This window comes from Chinchilla lanigera, unplaced genomic scaffold (genome assembly GCF_000276665.1).
Source record: "Chinchilla lanigera isolate Chin_1 unplaced genomic scaffold, ChiLan1.0 scaffold00039, whole genome shotgun sequence".
Lineage (NCBI taxonomy): Eukaryota > Metazoa > Chordata > Mammalia > Rodentia > Chinchillidae > Chinchilla > Chinchilla lanigera.
The window spans coordinates 1,883,973-1,899,809 of NW_004955440.1; the positions used below are offsets into that span (position 1 = coordinate 1,883,973).

Here is a 15,837-nt window from a genome sequence, read left to right on the forward strand (position 1 = left end):
TGTCTCTGTTTTGGTGAGGTTTCAGGGGAGTGCAGCTATCTTCGTTGTTAGGTATCGTTTACGGCCACCTTCATCCTATGGTGGCCGAGTTGTGTGGTCTGCAGAGATGAAAGTATTTACTTTCCAGCCCTTATAAAAAGTTTTCCAATCTTTAGGAAGAAATTGATTCTGTGGAACCTACCCTTGTCAGAAACTCTGAGAGGGAGGAGAAGGGTGCCTTAAAATAATAGGGGAACAGCCCTGTAGAACAGAGCTCCGTTTGTGATTTTTGTCCTAGGATTTTCATGGAGCGGTGAAGGATTGTAGTGAAGTGTGAACAGTGCTAGGAGGCGAGAGTGCTGACTGTTTCTGAGTATTTCTGAGATGCTTAGTATTTCTTCCTACCCGTAAGGTTGGCATACTGCTCCTGAGTGCAGGGGTGGCCTTATAGGTCCAGGTAGGAGGTTGAGGACATGAGTGAAAGAAAAGTTAATGAAAAAATATAGTCCCGAGTGCCAGTTCTGGAATGTAGTCTAGTTAAAAGGAGAAATTTGACATAACAGAAAAATTAGTGAACAGGGCAAGACTGTATAAAAAGTCATCAGTACTATAGCGCCTAAAAGTGGAAAACATTTAGAAAATGGAGAGGTCAGATAAGTAAGAGGTAGAATATCACCTTTGTATTCAATCTTTTTTTTTCCCTCCTGGGGGTGAGGAAAGAGAGATTCAGGCCAAGTACCTCCCGAAGGTCTCCTAACTGCTAGACAGTGAAGGTGGATGCAGAGCCACACCTTCCTGGGTTTCAGATAGTCTGTTCACAGTGCTGTTTGCTTTTTCACGATTCAGAATCGGGGTCTAGGTTGGACTTGACAGGTCTGAAGAATTGAGACAGTTGAGAGACTTGGAAGGGCCACGCTGTCATAAAAATTTTGGGGGTGGTTATTTGCCTCTTAAATTTGCCAAGTTCAGTACCTCAAAGTAAGTGGTTTCTTTTCTGCCCTCTTTTCTGCCCTTTTTCTGTAGAATTATGAAGAAGGTTGTAGGGAACCGGTCTGGCTGCCCAACTGTAGGAGACAGAATCGTCGAGCTCATTTATATTGATATTGTGGGACTTGCTCAGTTCAAGAAAACTCTGGGACCATCTTGGGTTCATTACCAGTAAGTACTACATACTGTTGTATTTTGTTGTCTTTTTTAGTTCTTTTAACCCCCAACAAGAGTTGTATGGTTGTGCCTAGAAAAAGATGATTAAATACTATCTTTTGAATAGTATGGAATGTGTTTCTCATTCCTAATTGAAATTCAGAATTTGCACAGTGACTTTCTACTTTGTAGGGCTATTCATTATTTTCATTGCTATCTTGAGAAAACAAGTGTCCAGCCTTCTTAATACGTAAGATTCTTTTCAGTATGCCTAAGCTGGCCTCATCTGTTTAATAAAATAAGGATGTCAATAAAATCTAGAGGTTGTTCCTTTTTGTAGTCCTTGGTTTGAGGTGATGACGCATTTCTGTCTTACCTTTTCCATATCAGTGTGGTCATTGATGGGAGTAAAAGTTGGGACACCTTGTGTGAAGGCTGAGGGCTTTTCCTTCTTACCATAAGTCTGTGCTCCGTGTGGGCTACACTACTCCATGTAGTGTTTAGTGGACGAGCTCCGAGTTTACCCAGGTAGATGCTTGAGTCAATATCTGAAACAGTTTCAGTAGTCCACAAACATGGCGCTAAATGACTTAAGCTATATAAGGAGGTGTAGTATTTTTTCAGTTTTCTTTCAGCCTTTTGGAGAAGGCAGCATTTGATCTTACCGTATCTCCAGCACTTCTTTTATACCTGCATATGTGGTGAGAATGGTTACATGTACCAACCTTCAAGCACAGCCAGCACCTATTTTGAATTTAGTACTTTTTGAAAAAGGATTTATTTTTCAGTTATCTTCTGCTTATTACCATTGACACTGGTTTTTCTCTATAGTATATAAAAGATTATTATAAAATTTTATTTTGTTTGTTTATTGAAACAGAGCCTGGCTGTACAGTTTAGACTAGCCTGGAACTCAATATGTAGCCCATGCTGGCCTTGAACTTGTGGGAGTCCTCCTGCTTCAGCCTCCCAAGTGCTGGGATTACAGGTGTGTGCCACCACACCTGGCTCTTAAAAATAATTTTTGAAAGGTAGCTAAATTTAAATAAAGATCATTGTTTGTTTAGTAGTATCAGTGGTTCAAAAATATGGGTAAAGTTTTGAAGGCTAGGGAAGCCCTGTACCAGGGTAGTAAATGCTGATCTCCAGTTCTAACCCACTTCCCAAAGGAACATCTGGAAAATCTTTCAGTTAATATAATGTGAAAATCTCCTTGTGTTTCCTTTCTGTTGCTTTTGGGTAAAATGACGTGTTTACAGGTCCTCCCACTTAATCAGTAAATGGATTTGAATGGTCTAAACTCTGTTTTCTCTTTTAGGTTAGTTAAGTTTAAATATTAGTAACTTGCTTTGCCCAAGGTTATATCAGATTGGAGTCTTTCAGAAATCAGACAGAAGTGAAAACAGAGAATACCAAAAATCTTCTCAAAAGCATAGAGGGGACAGATATCCACCGTTGGTACAATTCTATCAATGTACCGGGTTTTCCCTCAGCAACATTGATTTTTCTCAATGAACAATAAATATTCATAGGAAAGCAGTTGATGGAATGGAGACTATTGATGGGACAGATACAGCCTCTTGTTCTTTTCCTTTTGGGGATATAGTTTCATTAAAAAAAAAAAAAGAAAGAAAAATACAATTTGGCTTGGGCAGTATAGCACTCTGCATTCTATGTTTCTCCTGTTTCTTGTGAGTTTTTTTTTCTTGAAGTCTGCGTGCATCTCAGACTATCACATTTGCTCTCAGTTGTGTAGAAATGACCATCTTTCCTTTTGCTTAATAAGCCATGTAATAAAGGCAGTTGTTTAAGTTTTGTTTTTCTTTTGTTTTCTGGCATTTTGTGAATGGCAGACATCTGGAAAATGCGCAAAGAAAACTGGGCAGTTCAGACCTCCCTCGACTCCCGTGTTCGTACCATTAAGAAGGGCTGTTTGGACGGAAAATACTCTCAGCGGTAGCATTTAGGTCAATTAAGAGAAGCAGTGCTGTTATTAAAATGGTCACTGTGTATTGGTATTTGACTTGCAGTGTATGGAGAGGCACATCTCAGAGGGATTTTATGGGAAGTGTAATGTTTATCTGCCCTTTTTTAATGAGCAGTCTGCATTAGCGATGGCGGGCGGGGGATCTGTTAGTGCTTTAGCCCTGCATCTTTGGTATGACTGAGCTAAAAGTCCGTCAAAATGCCAAGCAGGCCCTCTAGGAAGTTTCTTACCCATTTCTTTCTCCTTTTAAAGTTAGAAGTTGTCGGGGCTGTCTGTGTTCATCCTGGTTTATGGTAGGTACTATGAATTACATGTAGTGTTTTCATCCGATCTCTCAGTTGGGAGCAAGCCCTTGAAGCCTGTTGATCTTGGGAAAATATTTGTAAATTTTATCCGGTTTACATAAGGATCTAGGAAATTCAATCAAACAATTATTGAATAACTATATATATGCAACTAAAATTCAGCTAGGAGCTGTGAGACTCACCCCCTTTTGTTTCATCTGAGGCCTTTTGCTGAGCATTGAGAGCATACAAGAAATACAATGCAAAAAGCCCAAGACCTGCCATGTTTTACATCAAACTCCAAAGCAGAAAGCTCCTGCCAAGGCGCTTGGGAGCACCCATCTTAAAGTATCATAGCTGAGAGTAAGAGGAGTGTTGTAGGAGTCATTTGGCATTGCCCTAAGATTCCTATTAGCAGAAGGCAAGCTTCCTTAAGAATCCAAGCAAGTATCCTCGAGTCTGTAGTCTGTTCCCTATGTCCCAGACACACCAAAGCATTAGAGAGATAACATAAAGATTAAGAACACAAACACAATTCCAAAACAGATGTAAAAAGTGATCAAAGAATGAGAACTACAATTTTGAATCTCCCATATCATAGATAAAGGTCAGTCCCCTGCTGCTGGTATATAAAACAAACTTGTATAAGCTAGAAAATAAACAATGCTCCAGCCAAAGCTTCAAGTAAAAGACGTCGAATTGTAAGTTTCTTGAGACATCTCATCACTGTAGTCTTGTTGCCAAGAAACCAGATGTAGCTTGCATCTTGACTCCAGGGAGGCCCAGGCTATAAGGAGGTAGGTTCTTACCAGAGAACTTTGTTCACCAAGATTGGCTTTAATTATCCAAATTAATAGGAACAGTAATAAAATTCAAAGTTAAAAATATAGTCACCAACTTAACTTAGAGAAGCATATAGATGTGATTTCTTTTTTTTGTTTGTTTTTCTCCGGTACCAGGAACCGAACTCACGACCTTGCGCTTGCCAGGCAGGCACTTTGCCGCTGAGCTGGCAGTCCCCAGCCCCTAGATGTGATTTCTTTTTTGAGGCTGTGGGTGGCCTGTTTCTGTGTACCTGTTGGTTGTCAGGCTGAAGTCACTGTCCTTGTTGATACTGTGCAAATTGCCAAGCCAGGCTGGTGGTGCACACCCATACTCCCAGCAGCTCAGCAGACTGAGGCAAAAGGATTATGGGAGCCCAGGATTTCAAGGACAACCTGGGCAACATAGTAAGACCCTGTCTGAAGAAAATCGCAATCTCAATGACAGCGTGGTCAATGAAAGCCACACAAACAAGGGAACTCTTTCTGTGGTCAGCCTTTATTTCATTCTGTGGTCATAGCCTTCCCTCATGCTCTTTTTTCCTTCCTCGTGTAAACAAATGGTGGTAAGAAATCAGCACACAAAAATGGCAGTTAACAGTTGTGGTTCTTAGAAAACCCACTCTGGCATTTGGATTTTGTTGTTGTTGTTGTTTCAGACTCTTGCAGTGATGTGAAAATTTTAAAACTGAAACAGTATTTTCCTTAAAAGTCATTGCTTTCATGTGATTCTAAAATGTGTGCTTTAATCTTTATTTACTTTTTTGCTTATTGCTCCAGTAAAAGTTATTCAGAAGTATTATTGATTGATGAGTAACAACAGAAAATAGATGTTTGTATTAGCCATCCAGGATCTTAATTTGCATGAATGTTTTGAAAATTGGTTTTGAAACCAGTGTAACCAAAATCAGTAAATTTTGTTTCAATGTTAACTCCTTCCAGTCGGTGGTTCTTTCTTGGATGCTGTGGTCGGAAGACGTCTATAAAGGGCCTCCTAGTAAATATTTGAGGCTCTGTAGTCTGTACACATGTGCATCATCAGCTTTGTTCGTGTAACATGAGGGCAGTGACAGACAGGGTGGAAACAGCATGTGATTGCATTCACATAAAACTTCATGTTTAAATGCATAAATATGAAATCCATGTACTCTTCACACGTCACGAAGTATCTCCTGTTTTTTAATCACTTAAGAATCTGAAGACCATCCTAGCGCACAGCCACACAAAAGTAGGTGTTGGGGCCAGCTCTGGCCTTTGGCGACACAGGCAAAGGAAACATCTGCAGTTGTATTTTGTCAGGCTCTAGAAATAAAGCAGTAAATTTTACTGTTACTAGGTACATAAAACCTATCACACCTGCTGAATAAGATTCTAAGCATACTTTGCCTTGTGTGGCCGTGACAGAATGCCTGAGCCTGGGTAACTTATGATGAAAAGAGATTAATTTCTCACCATACCAGAGGCTGGAAGGTCCCAGGTATAGGAGCCACATCTGGGGAGGAACGTGTTGCCACGCCATTGCCTGGGTAAAGGCATGGCAAGGAGAGAGAACAAGAGCCAGGGCACAAGGTTCTGCGTCTCCTCCTCCTCCTCTTATGAAGCCACTGATGCCGTCATGGACCCCCCCCCCCCATGACCTCATGTAACCTCGAGTACCTCTCAAAGGCCCCACCTCAGACTGCCATCAACAGAGGAATTTGAGGATGCAATTTCTGACACATGAACTTTCAGGGGATTCTTCACAATAGCATAACCTCTATCTACAATCAAATAGTCTGGTTAGCTGACGTAAATGTTACACATTTATACCGGAAGAGGTAACACATGGCCTATGCTTCAAGCAGACAGCCCTGTAGCTGTGGTAGCTCTGTTTCGTTAATAACTGCTGCATGCTTGGCCCTGGCTGGGTGCTGGGTGTGCAGCAGTAAATATCACCATCCCCAGCTGTAGCTCTTCGGGCACTTTTCGTTTTAACGATATTTGAGCAGCGCTATGTTTAGTCAGGCCATGTGAAGCAAATCCTGTCCACTCTGTGATGGCTTTGGTTCTCAAATCGGTGCATGTAGATGTTTGGTGTATCAGTTATTCTAGAGCAGTAGTAGCAAGTCTTACAGAGCTTTTAATGATGCAAACAGCCCACTGCATGCCATAGAGCATTACTGGCTGGGGATGTAGCTCAGAGGTAGAATGGTTGCCCAGCATGGGCAAGGCTCTAGGCTCAATTCCTGACCCTGCAAAGCTAAAAAAATAACACCCATCAATTCCTGCCTGGTAGCATTTTCAATTTAAAGTGTTTGCCTCTTTGTGGTAGTCCTTAAAGAAGAGACTAGAACTATCTCTCTTTGGACTTTAAGGTCAAGGTTGTAGCTTTATACACATCCCTTTTTCTTTCAGGTGCATGCTTCGAGTCCTGGATTCATTTGGTACTGAGCCAGAGTTTAATCATGCAAATTATGCTCAGTCCAAAGGCCACAAGACCCCCTGGGGAAAATGGAATCTGAACCCTCAGCAGTTTTATACCATGTTTCGTGAGTATTTATGTTTCCCCTCTGCTTTCCAGAATGCCACTGAAGACAACCATCTATTTGAGGTGGTTATTTTCAGGACCCTTAGCTGTAGAAGTGTGTGCTCCTGAACCTTTTCCTCGGGAATAACTGAATTTTTTCTATAGTTGGAGTTGAAACCCCAAGTGAGCATTTTGTGCAAAGCCTTGCAGATGTAGAGAAAAACGTTGACTTCAAATTGCCATTAGAAAAGAACTTTGGATTGGTACAGCCTCAGTACGCCTTGTGCCACACCACTGTTGTCGAGGGTCCCCTTCATTTTTAATGAGCAGAGATGTCTTCTGTGTCAGTCTCCTTTCTGCATAACTATATCTTAATGTACTAAGCACCAAACTTTTCAAAGAAAACATCTCACCTTTTGTAAATGCAACTGTTTTAAACTCGGCTTTATACTTTACTGACTTCCTGAATGCTGGACTCAATGAGATTCTCGCTTCTCCTGCTGACCTGATAGCATTGTTTTCCGTAGCAGTGATTATTTTATGTGGGCAGAGTGACAGCAGGTAAAACCCACAGTGAGCCGATGGCCCCACTGCTAGGCTTTTAGGATTTTCTGTGTCTAGGCCGTTCTTTTCCAGTCCTCACCAGCGTTCTTACTGTTGCTTTCCACTTACTTGCCTCAGTAGAGCCTTATTTCTAATTAGTTGGTGACTATCAGTCCAATTACCCAACTTGATAGCATTTGTGCCCAAAACAAATACATTATTTAAGTCAGTGCACCAGAGAGAGAAGGTAAAGTTCTTTTCTGAAAATGAGCAGCTACATGAGTTAAACAGTTAATTTGGATGCTCAGAGTTGAAAATTCCCATTTTCTAAAATTACCTGTATAATTTTCACCCGAGATTTTCCATTGTAGAAATCATTTCAGAGGTGTCAGTCTGCCTGCCTTTTCCCCACACAGCCACCCTGTCCCCTTGTGTGCAGCCTCCCCAAAATTACTCTTTATCCAGGCTCACTAAATGCAGCAGCGCACACACTGGCTTAATCCTTGGGTGTCCGTTCAAAGAAGGAGAAAGTTAAGAAGGTTAAAGCTGATGAAGGGAGTAGTTTTTAAAGTCAACTTAAAAAAAATAAAAAATAAAAAATAAAAATAAAGTCAACTTACATTTAAACATTTCTCTAGCTCACACAGGTTGGCACGGGCGTGCTGTATGCATTGTCAACATTATTGCTGCCCCTGGAGCTATATTATACTTTTATTGCAACTTGTTCCTAGCACATGGTTCTGGAAACAACTAATACCTGGCACCGTAGGTGACAGGTGGCTGTCGGCACAGTGAGACGTGATTAGAGTTAAGTCTGTGGTTTGCCTTTGCCGTGAACCTTTGAGAGGCTGCAGTGAGGTGGCACGAAACAAACTTAAGAAGGGAACTGTGTGTTATTCCAAGTGACATAAGATGTTACCTCTGTCCAGAATGGCTTAAGCCACCTGGAGGATGTGGTAGGCATGTGCCCTCCAAAACATGGTGTTTTCCTGTGTCTGGACCTAGAGAGGAGAGGGGTTCTAGAAAATGTAGACTTCTCTTTTGGAATGTTGGGGTTTAGAGACCTTCAAACTATTTTGTGTTCCATAGTACTGGTTGACTGAAGAGAAGGTCACTGTTCAAAATGTTACTGAAATGTAATCCCACCCACTCAGGGCTGAGACAGGAGGATCACAAGTTCGAGGCCAGCCCAGGGAAGTTAGTGCGACCTTATCTCAAAATAAATATAAAAAGGGGGATGGGGATGTGACTCAGTCATAGAGTACTTGCCTAGCATACGCGAGGCCTTAGATTCCACCCCCAGTACCTGAAAAAAATATATTACTGAAGCTGGAAATGTATGTAATTTCTATTAACCTGGGTAGAGAGATAAGTTTCCTACTCTGACACTCATTCAGCAGGAGTTGGAAATTTGCCACATTTGTCTGCCTTCCTAACAAAACAGACAAGGAACTTTATGGCAGAATATCAACAAACACCATAGGCACTATTTGCCTATACATTCATAGAAATAAATAACATTTACTTATTTCAGATAACATTTGTGTTGTTTAAAATTGTTATAGTGGAGGAACCAAGCTTTTCAGACTAGGATAAAGGGGAGGATTGGAGTATATAATATTCAGCTTGAATAGGAACTATCAATATGAACTCTTTTTTTTTTTTTCCTTTAAAAAGAAGTTTCCTAGCTCTGTGCTGTGAAAAAGACCAAAAGTAAAAGCAGCCCGATGTGTAGCAATGAGTCCCTTAGCTCATCATGTGGTTCCCTAAGAACGTTTTATCAGTAGGAGGAGCCTCTTTTTAGGATCAAGAGCTGGGTGCAGGTCCAGTGCAGGGCATATTCAAGATAGACCGTCTGATCATGGCATAAGGAAAGGAAAGCAAGCTAAGAAGGACCACTGCAGTGGAACTGGGAAGACACAGAATCCCAAAACGGGGTCATCTGAACATGAAAACATCACTGATTTCAGTACATTAGAATCAAACAAATGACAAAAAAAAGTTGAGACCAAAATGATGCATCAAGCAAGAAAGCCCCACAAAGTGTAGTCACCTTTACAAATTACTAGAACACCAACTCATTATTCCAAAAAAATAAAAGCCAAAAAAAAAGCCAGCTTTGATCTTCCTGCCTTTCCAGCACAAATTATATTTGAAATAATCAAATGGTTGATGAGAAAAAGTTGTTAACTACAGAGAAATCAGAGATAATAAATGCAAAAGGAATGAAGAATTAGGAAATCAGGATTTCGAGGATCTTAATGAGATAGTGAAGCAAGTCATCACCAGAGGCTCAAAATCCATCCTGTGCCAGGGTGATGGAAAACTTTCTCATGGGCGGGCTGTCTTTTTTTGTTTTTTTTTTTTTTTTTTCCTCCAGTACCGGGAACTGAACTCAAGACCTTGCGCTTGCCAGGCAGGCACTTTGCCGCTGAGCTAAATCCCCAGCCCCTGGGAGGGCTGTCTTGAGTGAAGGAAATATGGAAATGAATAGGGAAATGAAGCAGTTTGAGGCATTTATCATGTTGACATAGATGTATGTAGGCTGGAGAATTAGCAACCGAAAACAGTATCTCCTGCACCTTCCCGTCAGGAGCCTGGCTACAGTGAACTTGAAGGCTTTCTTGCCAGAAGGTCCAGTCTCAGTGACAGAGGATCACTGTCCATCCCGGGTGGGTGGACAAATGTGACTATTCTAGTGGTCTGAAGGGAAAGACTGTTCCTTTGAAGATAAGAAAATGTCCAAAGTTATCCTTCCTTCTTGTTAATATTTTTGAAAGTGAAATTCACTAGTACTTCACACATGGTCTGGTAGTCATCATGATACAACTGATGTATTAAATGTGCTCATACATTGAGGATACATGGAGACTCTTGTGTGTTTGGGTTGCTTTCTGTTGTTTAGGTGCCTGATGAAAAATTTAAAGACCAAATAAATGGTGTTTTCCTTGTACACGCAAGTCACTAGTTTTAGGAGATTTAGCAGTGTTCCAGCATGCGTGCAGTGCAGAGAGCACCGGGCACAGAGAAGAGAAAACCTCCACTCATTGGTGCAACGTCCTTAGGGCCAGCCCAGTGAAATGTACTGAGCCAGAACACGTTGGCTTTCTTAAAGGTGCATGGCACATTTCTTACTTGAAGGCTTTTTTTGTTTCTTCTCTGATTTCTTGATAATATGGTATAAATTCCACAAATTGAAAAGCCTTGGTATGTGTGTGTGTGTGTGTGTGTGTGGTTTTGCTCCAAATCTCAGAAGTTCACTGGAATAACCCCGTCTTGTGTATCCCCTGTGTAGTTGGGCATTTTAGGCTGTATCAGCATAGACTACTACTTCTGATACCTTCCTGATCAGGACCAGGTGGTGAGACAACACTGAGGTCCTTTGATTAAATCAGTTCAGTGATGAGCTTTTTTCCGGAAGCTAGCAAGTGCCATTCCTGTTTTAGGGCCCAGTTTCCACTTCCAGCTTGTGTCTGCATTTAGCATGGCTGCAGAACTACGCTCTCTAGAGCAGCTCTTGAAAACTCAGCTTGGATCAAGACTTCCTCCTCTGAGCTCCAGGGCCTTCCCTCAGTCTCAAGAGTCCTCTCCATACTCCATAGCAAAGTGTTCACATCCTTTGGCTCTCTGGCCCCAAGTTCCCCTTTCTTTTCTGACCCAACACATACTATCCTTCTAGGTCTTGACCTCTCAGAAAGCACCACCCAGATTTGTAACTACTCCTACATCCTTCAAATCATCCCATAGCAAAATTGCATTTTTTTCAGTAAGACTTCTTCAGTGACTTCCTCTATCTTTCCAATCTGTAAGAGCAATCGTATTATAAAAACAGAGTCTTCTCCCACTGAACAAAGTTCCTCAACACCCAATGTAGCCATTACTGTTTTTACACGTGTATTTTTTACAGTGTTATATGTATATAAATTGTGTTATAAAAAATGTTATATGTATATAAAATTTTGTAGCTCCTTTGTTTCCCTTTAATATATCATATTTTTTCCAAGATTCTACTCAGACTTGAAAACATTTCCAGTGCTATTTTAGAGACCATTAAGTGGCCATCTCCTAATGTGTATTTATTTGGAGATATTTGTGTATTTAGTTTGGAGATATTATGTTTTTATTTGTGGAGAATTAATGGTGGGATTTTCTGTGCTTGCCAGATGCGTGGGTTGGCTTTATATCTAGACATCATTTTAGACTTTGTCTTAGTCCACTACAAATACTGCTTGCTTTAAACTCTTTAAGCAGTCTTTTTTATTTCAGTCTCAGACAAGGTGTGTTATACCTTAGTAGACAATGAAAAAAATCTGCCCACACAAAAAAATAAAACAGACACAGCGTTTGCCTAAACCATTTAAAAGAGAAAAGCAAAGCCCTCAAATTGATTATTTGCACCGTGTATTATGCCATATTTGAATAGCTCTAATTATCTGCTCAACACCCACTTTCACAACTTCATCTGCTTTATATAAAAACATCAGCTGAGATAAAAATCTTTATCTAATTGAATTTTTTCCTGCCTTTCTCTGGAGACTGTAGCTGAAAGCAGCATTTGCAGCCATGAGGAGGCTGCCCCTCCCCCACCACTGTTTCAGATAAGCCTTAGCGTAGATCTTTTTTGTTTGTTAATAGCCCACAAAAGTTTTAGTAACCTTCCGAGACTGTGTGTGCTGTAATTTCACAGTCCATATCACTGCCGTGCAGCACTTCATGGTTCCCTAAGCAAAGTCTACATAGGTTTATTTTATTTGTTGAGTAACTACAATGATTAAGGTGTTTTTTGCTCTGTGATAACATTGAGAAATATGCCTTCTTGGTGCTCACGTTCCATGTTGTCCTCCAGGCTGGGGAATATGGAGTGTTTCTTGGTGTATTAGGACATTTGGGGCAGAAAAGATAGGGAGCTGTAACGGGGTGGTGAATAAGGAACAGATTGAGGATTCTGGAGGTATTCAGTTTAGAGCCTTCCCATTTCAACCCCAGCTCCTTGGATTTTTTTTTTTTAACCATCCCCTTTCCCAAATCCCTATGTGGGGCTGCTTAGTAGGGGGTAGACAGGTGGCTACACCTGAGTGTTTTCTTTTCCCTAAGGACATGACATAAAGTTATATTGGAATCTTTATTTGGTTGTTGGTTTCAATTAGTTGTTCAATACAGAGTATCTCTTGATACCTGTGGGTCCCTAAGTCTCTGCTGTTCAGAAGCTTACCTGTGGGTCCCTAAGTCTCTGCTGTTCAGAAGCTTACTTTAACAGGGGTCAGGCGGCACACACATAAAAACAAGGCTGCACCATATTTCCACTTTAGAGGTGGCAGACGCAGCGAATGGAGCAGAATGATGTAGACATAGAGGCATATCCTGCTTGTCCCCTCACTTGCGCCTGGAACTGTTTCTTGAAGAGTTGATTCACAGTGAACTGACCAGCTGATGCCAGTTTTCTAGCTAAATGGGCTGCATGGTGAGACCCACTCCCAACCCAGGTAAAGCAGAACAGCCAGGCACCCTTGTCCACAGTGGCTAAGATGCAGGCTGGAGTGACAAAGTACAGAGGACAGAAACCTACTGCTTAGATAGTTACTGGAAAAGGTAGACCAGAGAACTAAATGCTACATGCTGTGACCTCTGTGGGAATCACAGGATAAAGCCATCAACTTCTCCACACTGGCCCTCTTGACTGACAAAACTTCACTTCCAGTGCTTTTTTCTCTTTTAAGGATTCTAGGATCAGGTATTGGAGAAAATATCCATGCTGTTTTTGTTAAACAGCTGCAGGGCAGGAGGTAATTGGAGTGAACGCCAGTTCATCCAGTTGCATTTACAGTGGAGGGAGAGCAGCCGCCCTGGTTTCCGCGTTTTACGTAGGTAATGTGACAATTCCTGTTACTCTAGCTGAGTGTCAGATGTGTAAAGAAACCTGGCCAAGATATAAGTAGCAAAGCTAGGATGTGAACCCAACACCCTCTGACCCCTCTGCTAGTGGTTCTAAACCTTGAGTGCACATTAAAATCACCTGGACACCTTATTGACACAGTGTTATGGTTTGTGCCTAGTCATCCTCCCAAAACCTCATGCAGTCACAGGGCTTTTTCAAAGGTGACTGGACCTAGAGTGCGCGATTGATTCATGGTACAATGCTAGGGTGTGTGATTACTAAATCGGCCCACTGGTTGGTTTAGCACCATTGTGATCCCAGTAGTCTGGGTAAGAGGGGCAGAAAGACCCTGTTAAGGCCTGTGTTGCTTTTGCTGTCTTCTCCATCCATGAACTGTTGCCCTTCTGCCATGCCACCCTGCCTTGGAGCCAGCTAATTATGGACTGGAACCTCCACAAACTGTGAACTAAATAAGCCTTTCCTCGGTTAACTATGAACATTGGGTATTTTGTCTCAGCAAGGAGAAAAGTAACTAAGACACACAGACTGCAGAGCCTGGGATGGGCCAGAGAATTTACCTTTCTAAGGAGACCCAGGTGATGCTGGTGCTACGGACTTGGTACCACACTTTGAAAATCCCCACTTTCACCCACTGTGAGAACCAAGCGGGTGAAGGGAGGTAATTCAACACAAGCTTTGTTGCCTTGAAGTTGGAAGTCCGGCCACCACAGTTAACCATTCAGAAATCTGCCATCTCTTCTTCTTTCTCTAGAGGTATCTTGTTCCATTTTCTCTGCCTATAGAAGAAGGTGATGTCTCTCTGGCTCTAGACAATAGGGTTCCCTCTAGCTCTAGCTCCCCACTTTCCTGCTTAGCAGCCTCTCCTCTGACCCTTTGCGAATCTGTGGGTAGCCTCCATCCATTATTTTAGTTTTCATTGGCTAGCAGAGCAGGGATAAAGCTACAGTTAGAGAGTGACCAGAGTGCCCCAAGTGAGACCAAGCCTGTGTGGTCAGTACGAAGTGAGTGATAGGTGGCAGTGTCCAGTGTTTAGAGGCCTGGCTTGTGTTCTCTCATTGGCCCCTATCAGTGTCCCCAAAAGCAGTGGTATACCAGGACCACTGTTCCACTTTACAGAGGAGGGACGAAGAGGTTCCCAAAGCATAATTCACTTACAACTATGGACTGATCACCAGAGGTGGCAGTTATTGAAACACCCCTTGACCCAGAGTAGCCCGGTCCCTAAATCACCCAGTGGGGATTTAAGACTCCTTTCTCATCTTCTGTTTCTCACATGAATGTCCTGGTGCACCATGGGAACTTTGGAGGAAGCTCTGTGTTCTCTTGGCTGCCCCACTTCCTGAACTTAAATTCAGGTCCTGACTCCTACACCATCTAGCTCTACTGGCTTCTCTTGGGTTGTCTTGCCTCCTCTTGGCTTTTAGGTATCTTCCAGGATGCCTTGTGCTCTCTGATATCCTAGCTGTTGCTTTACTTGGAAACCCCTGTCCTCACCTTAACCCCAACACATGCACACCTCCTCTAGTCCCTCTCGTCCTTCCAGGAAGCGTCCCATCTCTGGAAGCCTTTCTTCTCAGAGCGAGCTACTCTGCTCAGTGGCTCTTACCCACCAAGCCCCCTTCCAGCCCAGATTCCACTCTGTAATCCCCACTCCTGTGGTTCTTGCTGAGTCCTCAATGCCTGAATTGGTCCCCTACACATGGTTGGTCTTAAATAAATATTTGTTGAATCAGTGAATAAAGAACCAAAGACTCAGTTTTTCCAGTGAAGTTAATTAAACCGCAGGTCAGAGCACAGCACTGCTCTGCTCAGAATGCCGGGGCTTGCGTGTGTCTCGCTGGAGGGAAAGGCATATCCTACAGCTTTAAGGCCTAGTGTAGTGTGTCCTTAGCTCTTTCTACACTCGTTGCTCATTTCTCTCTGGCCTCCTTGATGTCTCACATGTGACACAGACATATTCCTACCTCAGGACCTTTGCAGGGGTTGCTGTCTCTTCTGGAACCTTCTTCCCTTAGACTTTCCCATCTCTGCCTCAGGTCTTTGACCACTTTCTAGTCCAGTTATTGAAATACAGGATGACCGAAACTTGGAGTTTTTTTCATTAATTTTTATGGTAATATGGCAGGAAGCTCAGGATAGTCAACACATATAAACACACTGCTGAGTGACACTTAGGGCAGACTGTGAAGTGATTAACTGACATGTGCTTCAGTGAGATGCACTTTGATCCCCCATGGTCATGCCCCTCTGCCCTGCTTTATCTTACCCCAAAACTCCTTGCATTTATGTTTCAATTACTTTCGCTTGTCTTCTTTTCTCCCCAGCATCTGAAGTGAATCCATGATTGAGATTTGTCAGTTTTTCTCATTGCTAGAACTCAGTATCACCTTGTATCTACGCGCTGAGAACGTATTTATTGACTGAATTAAATTAAATTGAAGGATAACACCCCTCCTTTTGTAGTCCATGTGGCAATGCAGGGAGGGGAAAGAAGTGTACAGATTTGGGGACTGCATAGACTTCATGAAGGCGGTGACCTCATTCTACTGTCTTCTTTCTGTGCACTTTACCTCGTTGGAACTTCGGGAGCTGTTCAAGCCCTACTCATTGTCATTGTCACTGCATTCTACCTCTTTGACTTTTTGCCAGGATTTGGGGTTCACAGCCCCAAATGTGCG

The 15,837-nt window shown here is 42.2% G+C and overlaps 1 protein-coding gene across 5 annotated transcripts in view; it reads left to right on the forward strand.

The window, feature by feature from the left end:
* Mgat5 (mannosyl (alpha-1,6-)-glycoprotein beta-1,6-N-acetyl-glucosaminyltransferase) overlaps positions 1-15,837 on the forward strand; it is a 299,821-nt gene that overhangs the window by 178,955 nt on the left and 105,029 nt on the right. For all 5 annotated transcript variants that reach the window (XM_005390737.2, XM_005390738.2, XM_005390739.2 and 2 more), the window contains 2 exons: positions 1,003-1,137; positions 6,609-6,742. In XM_005390737.2, coding sequence (XP_005390794.1) covers positions 1,003-1,137; positions 6,609-6,742 — 269 coding nt within the window. The remainder of the gene's footprint in view (positions 1-1,002; positions 1,138-6,608; positions 6,743-15,837) is intronic.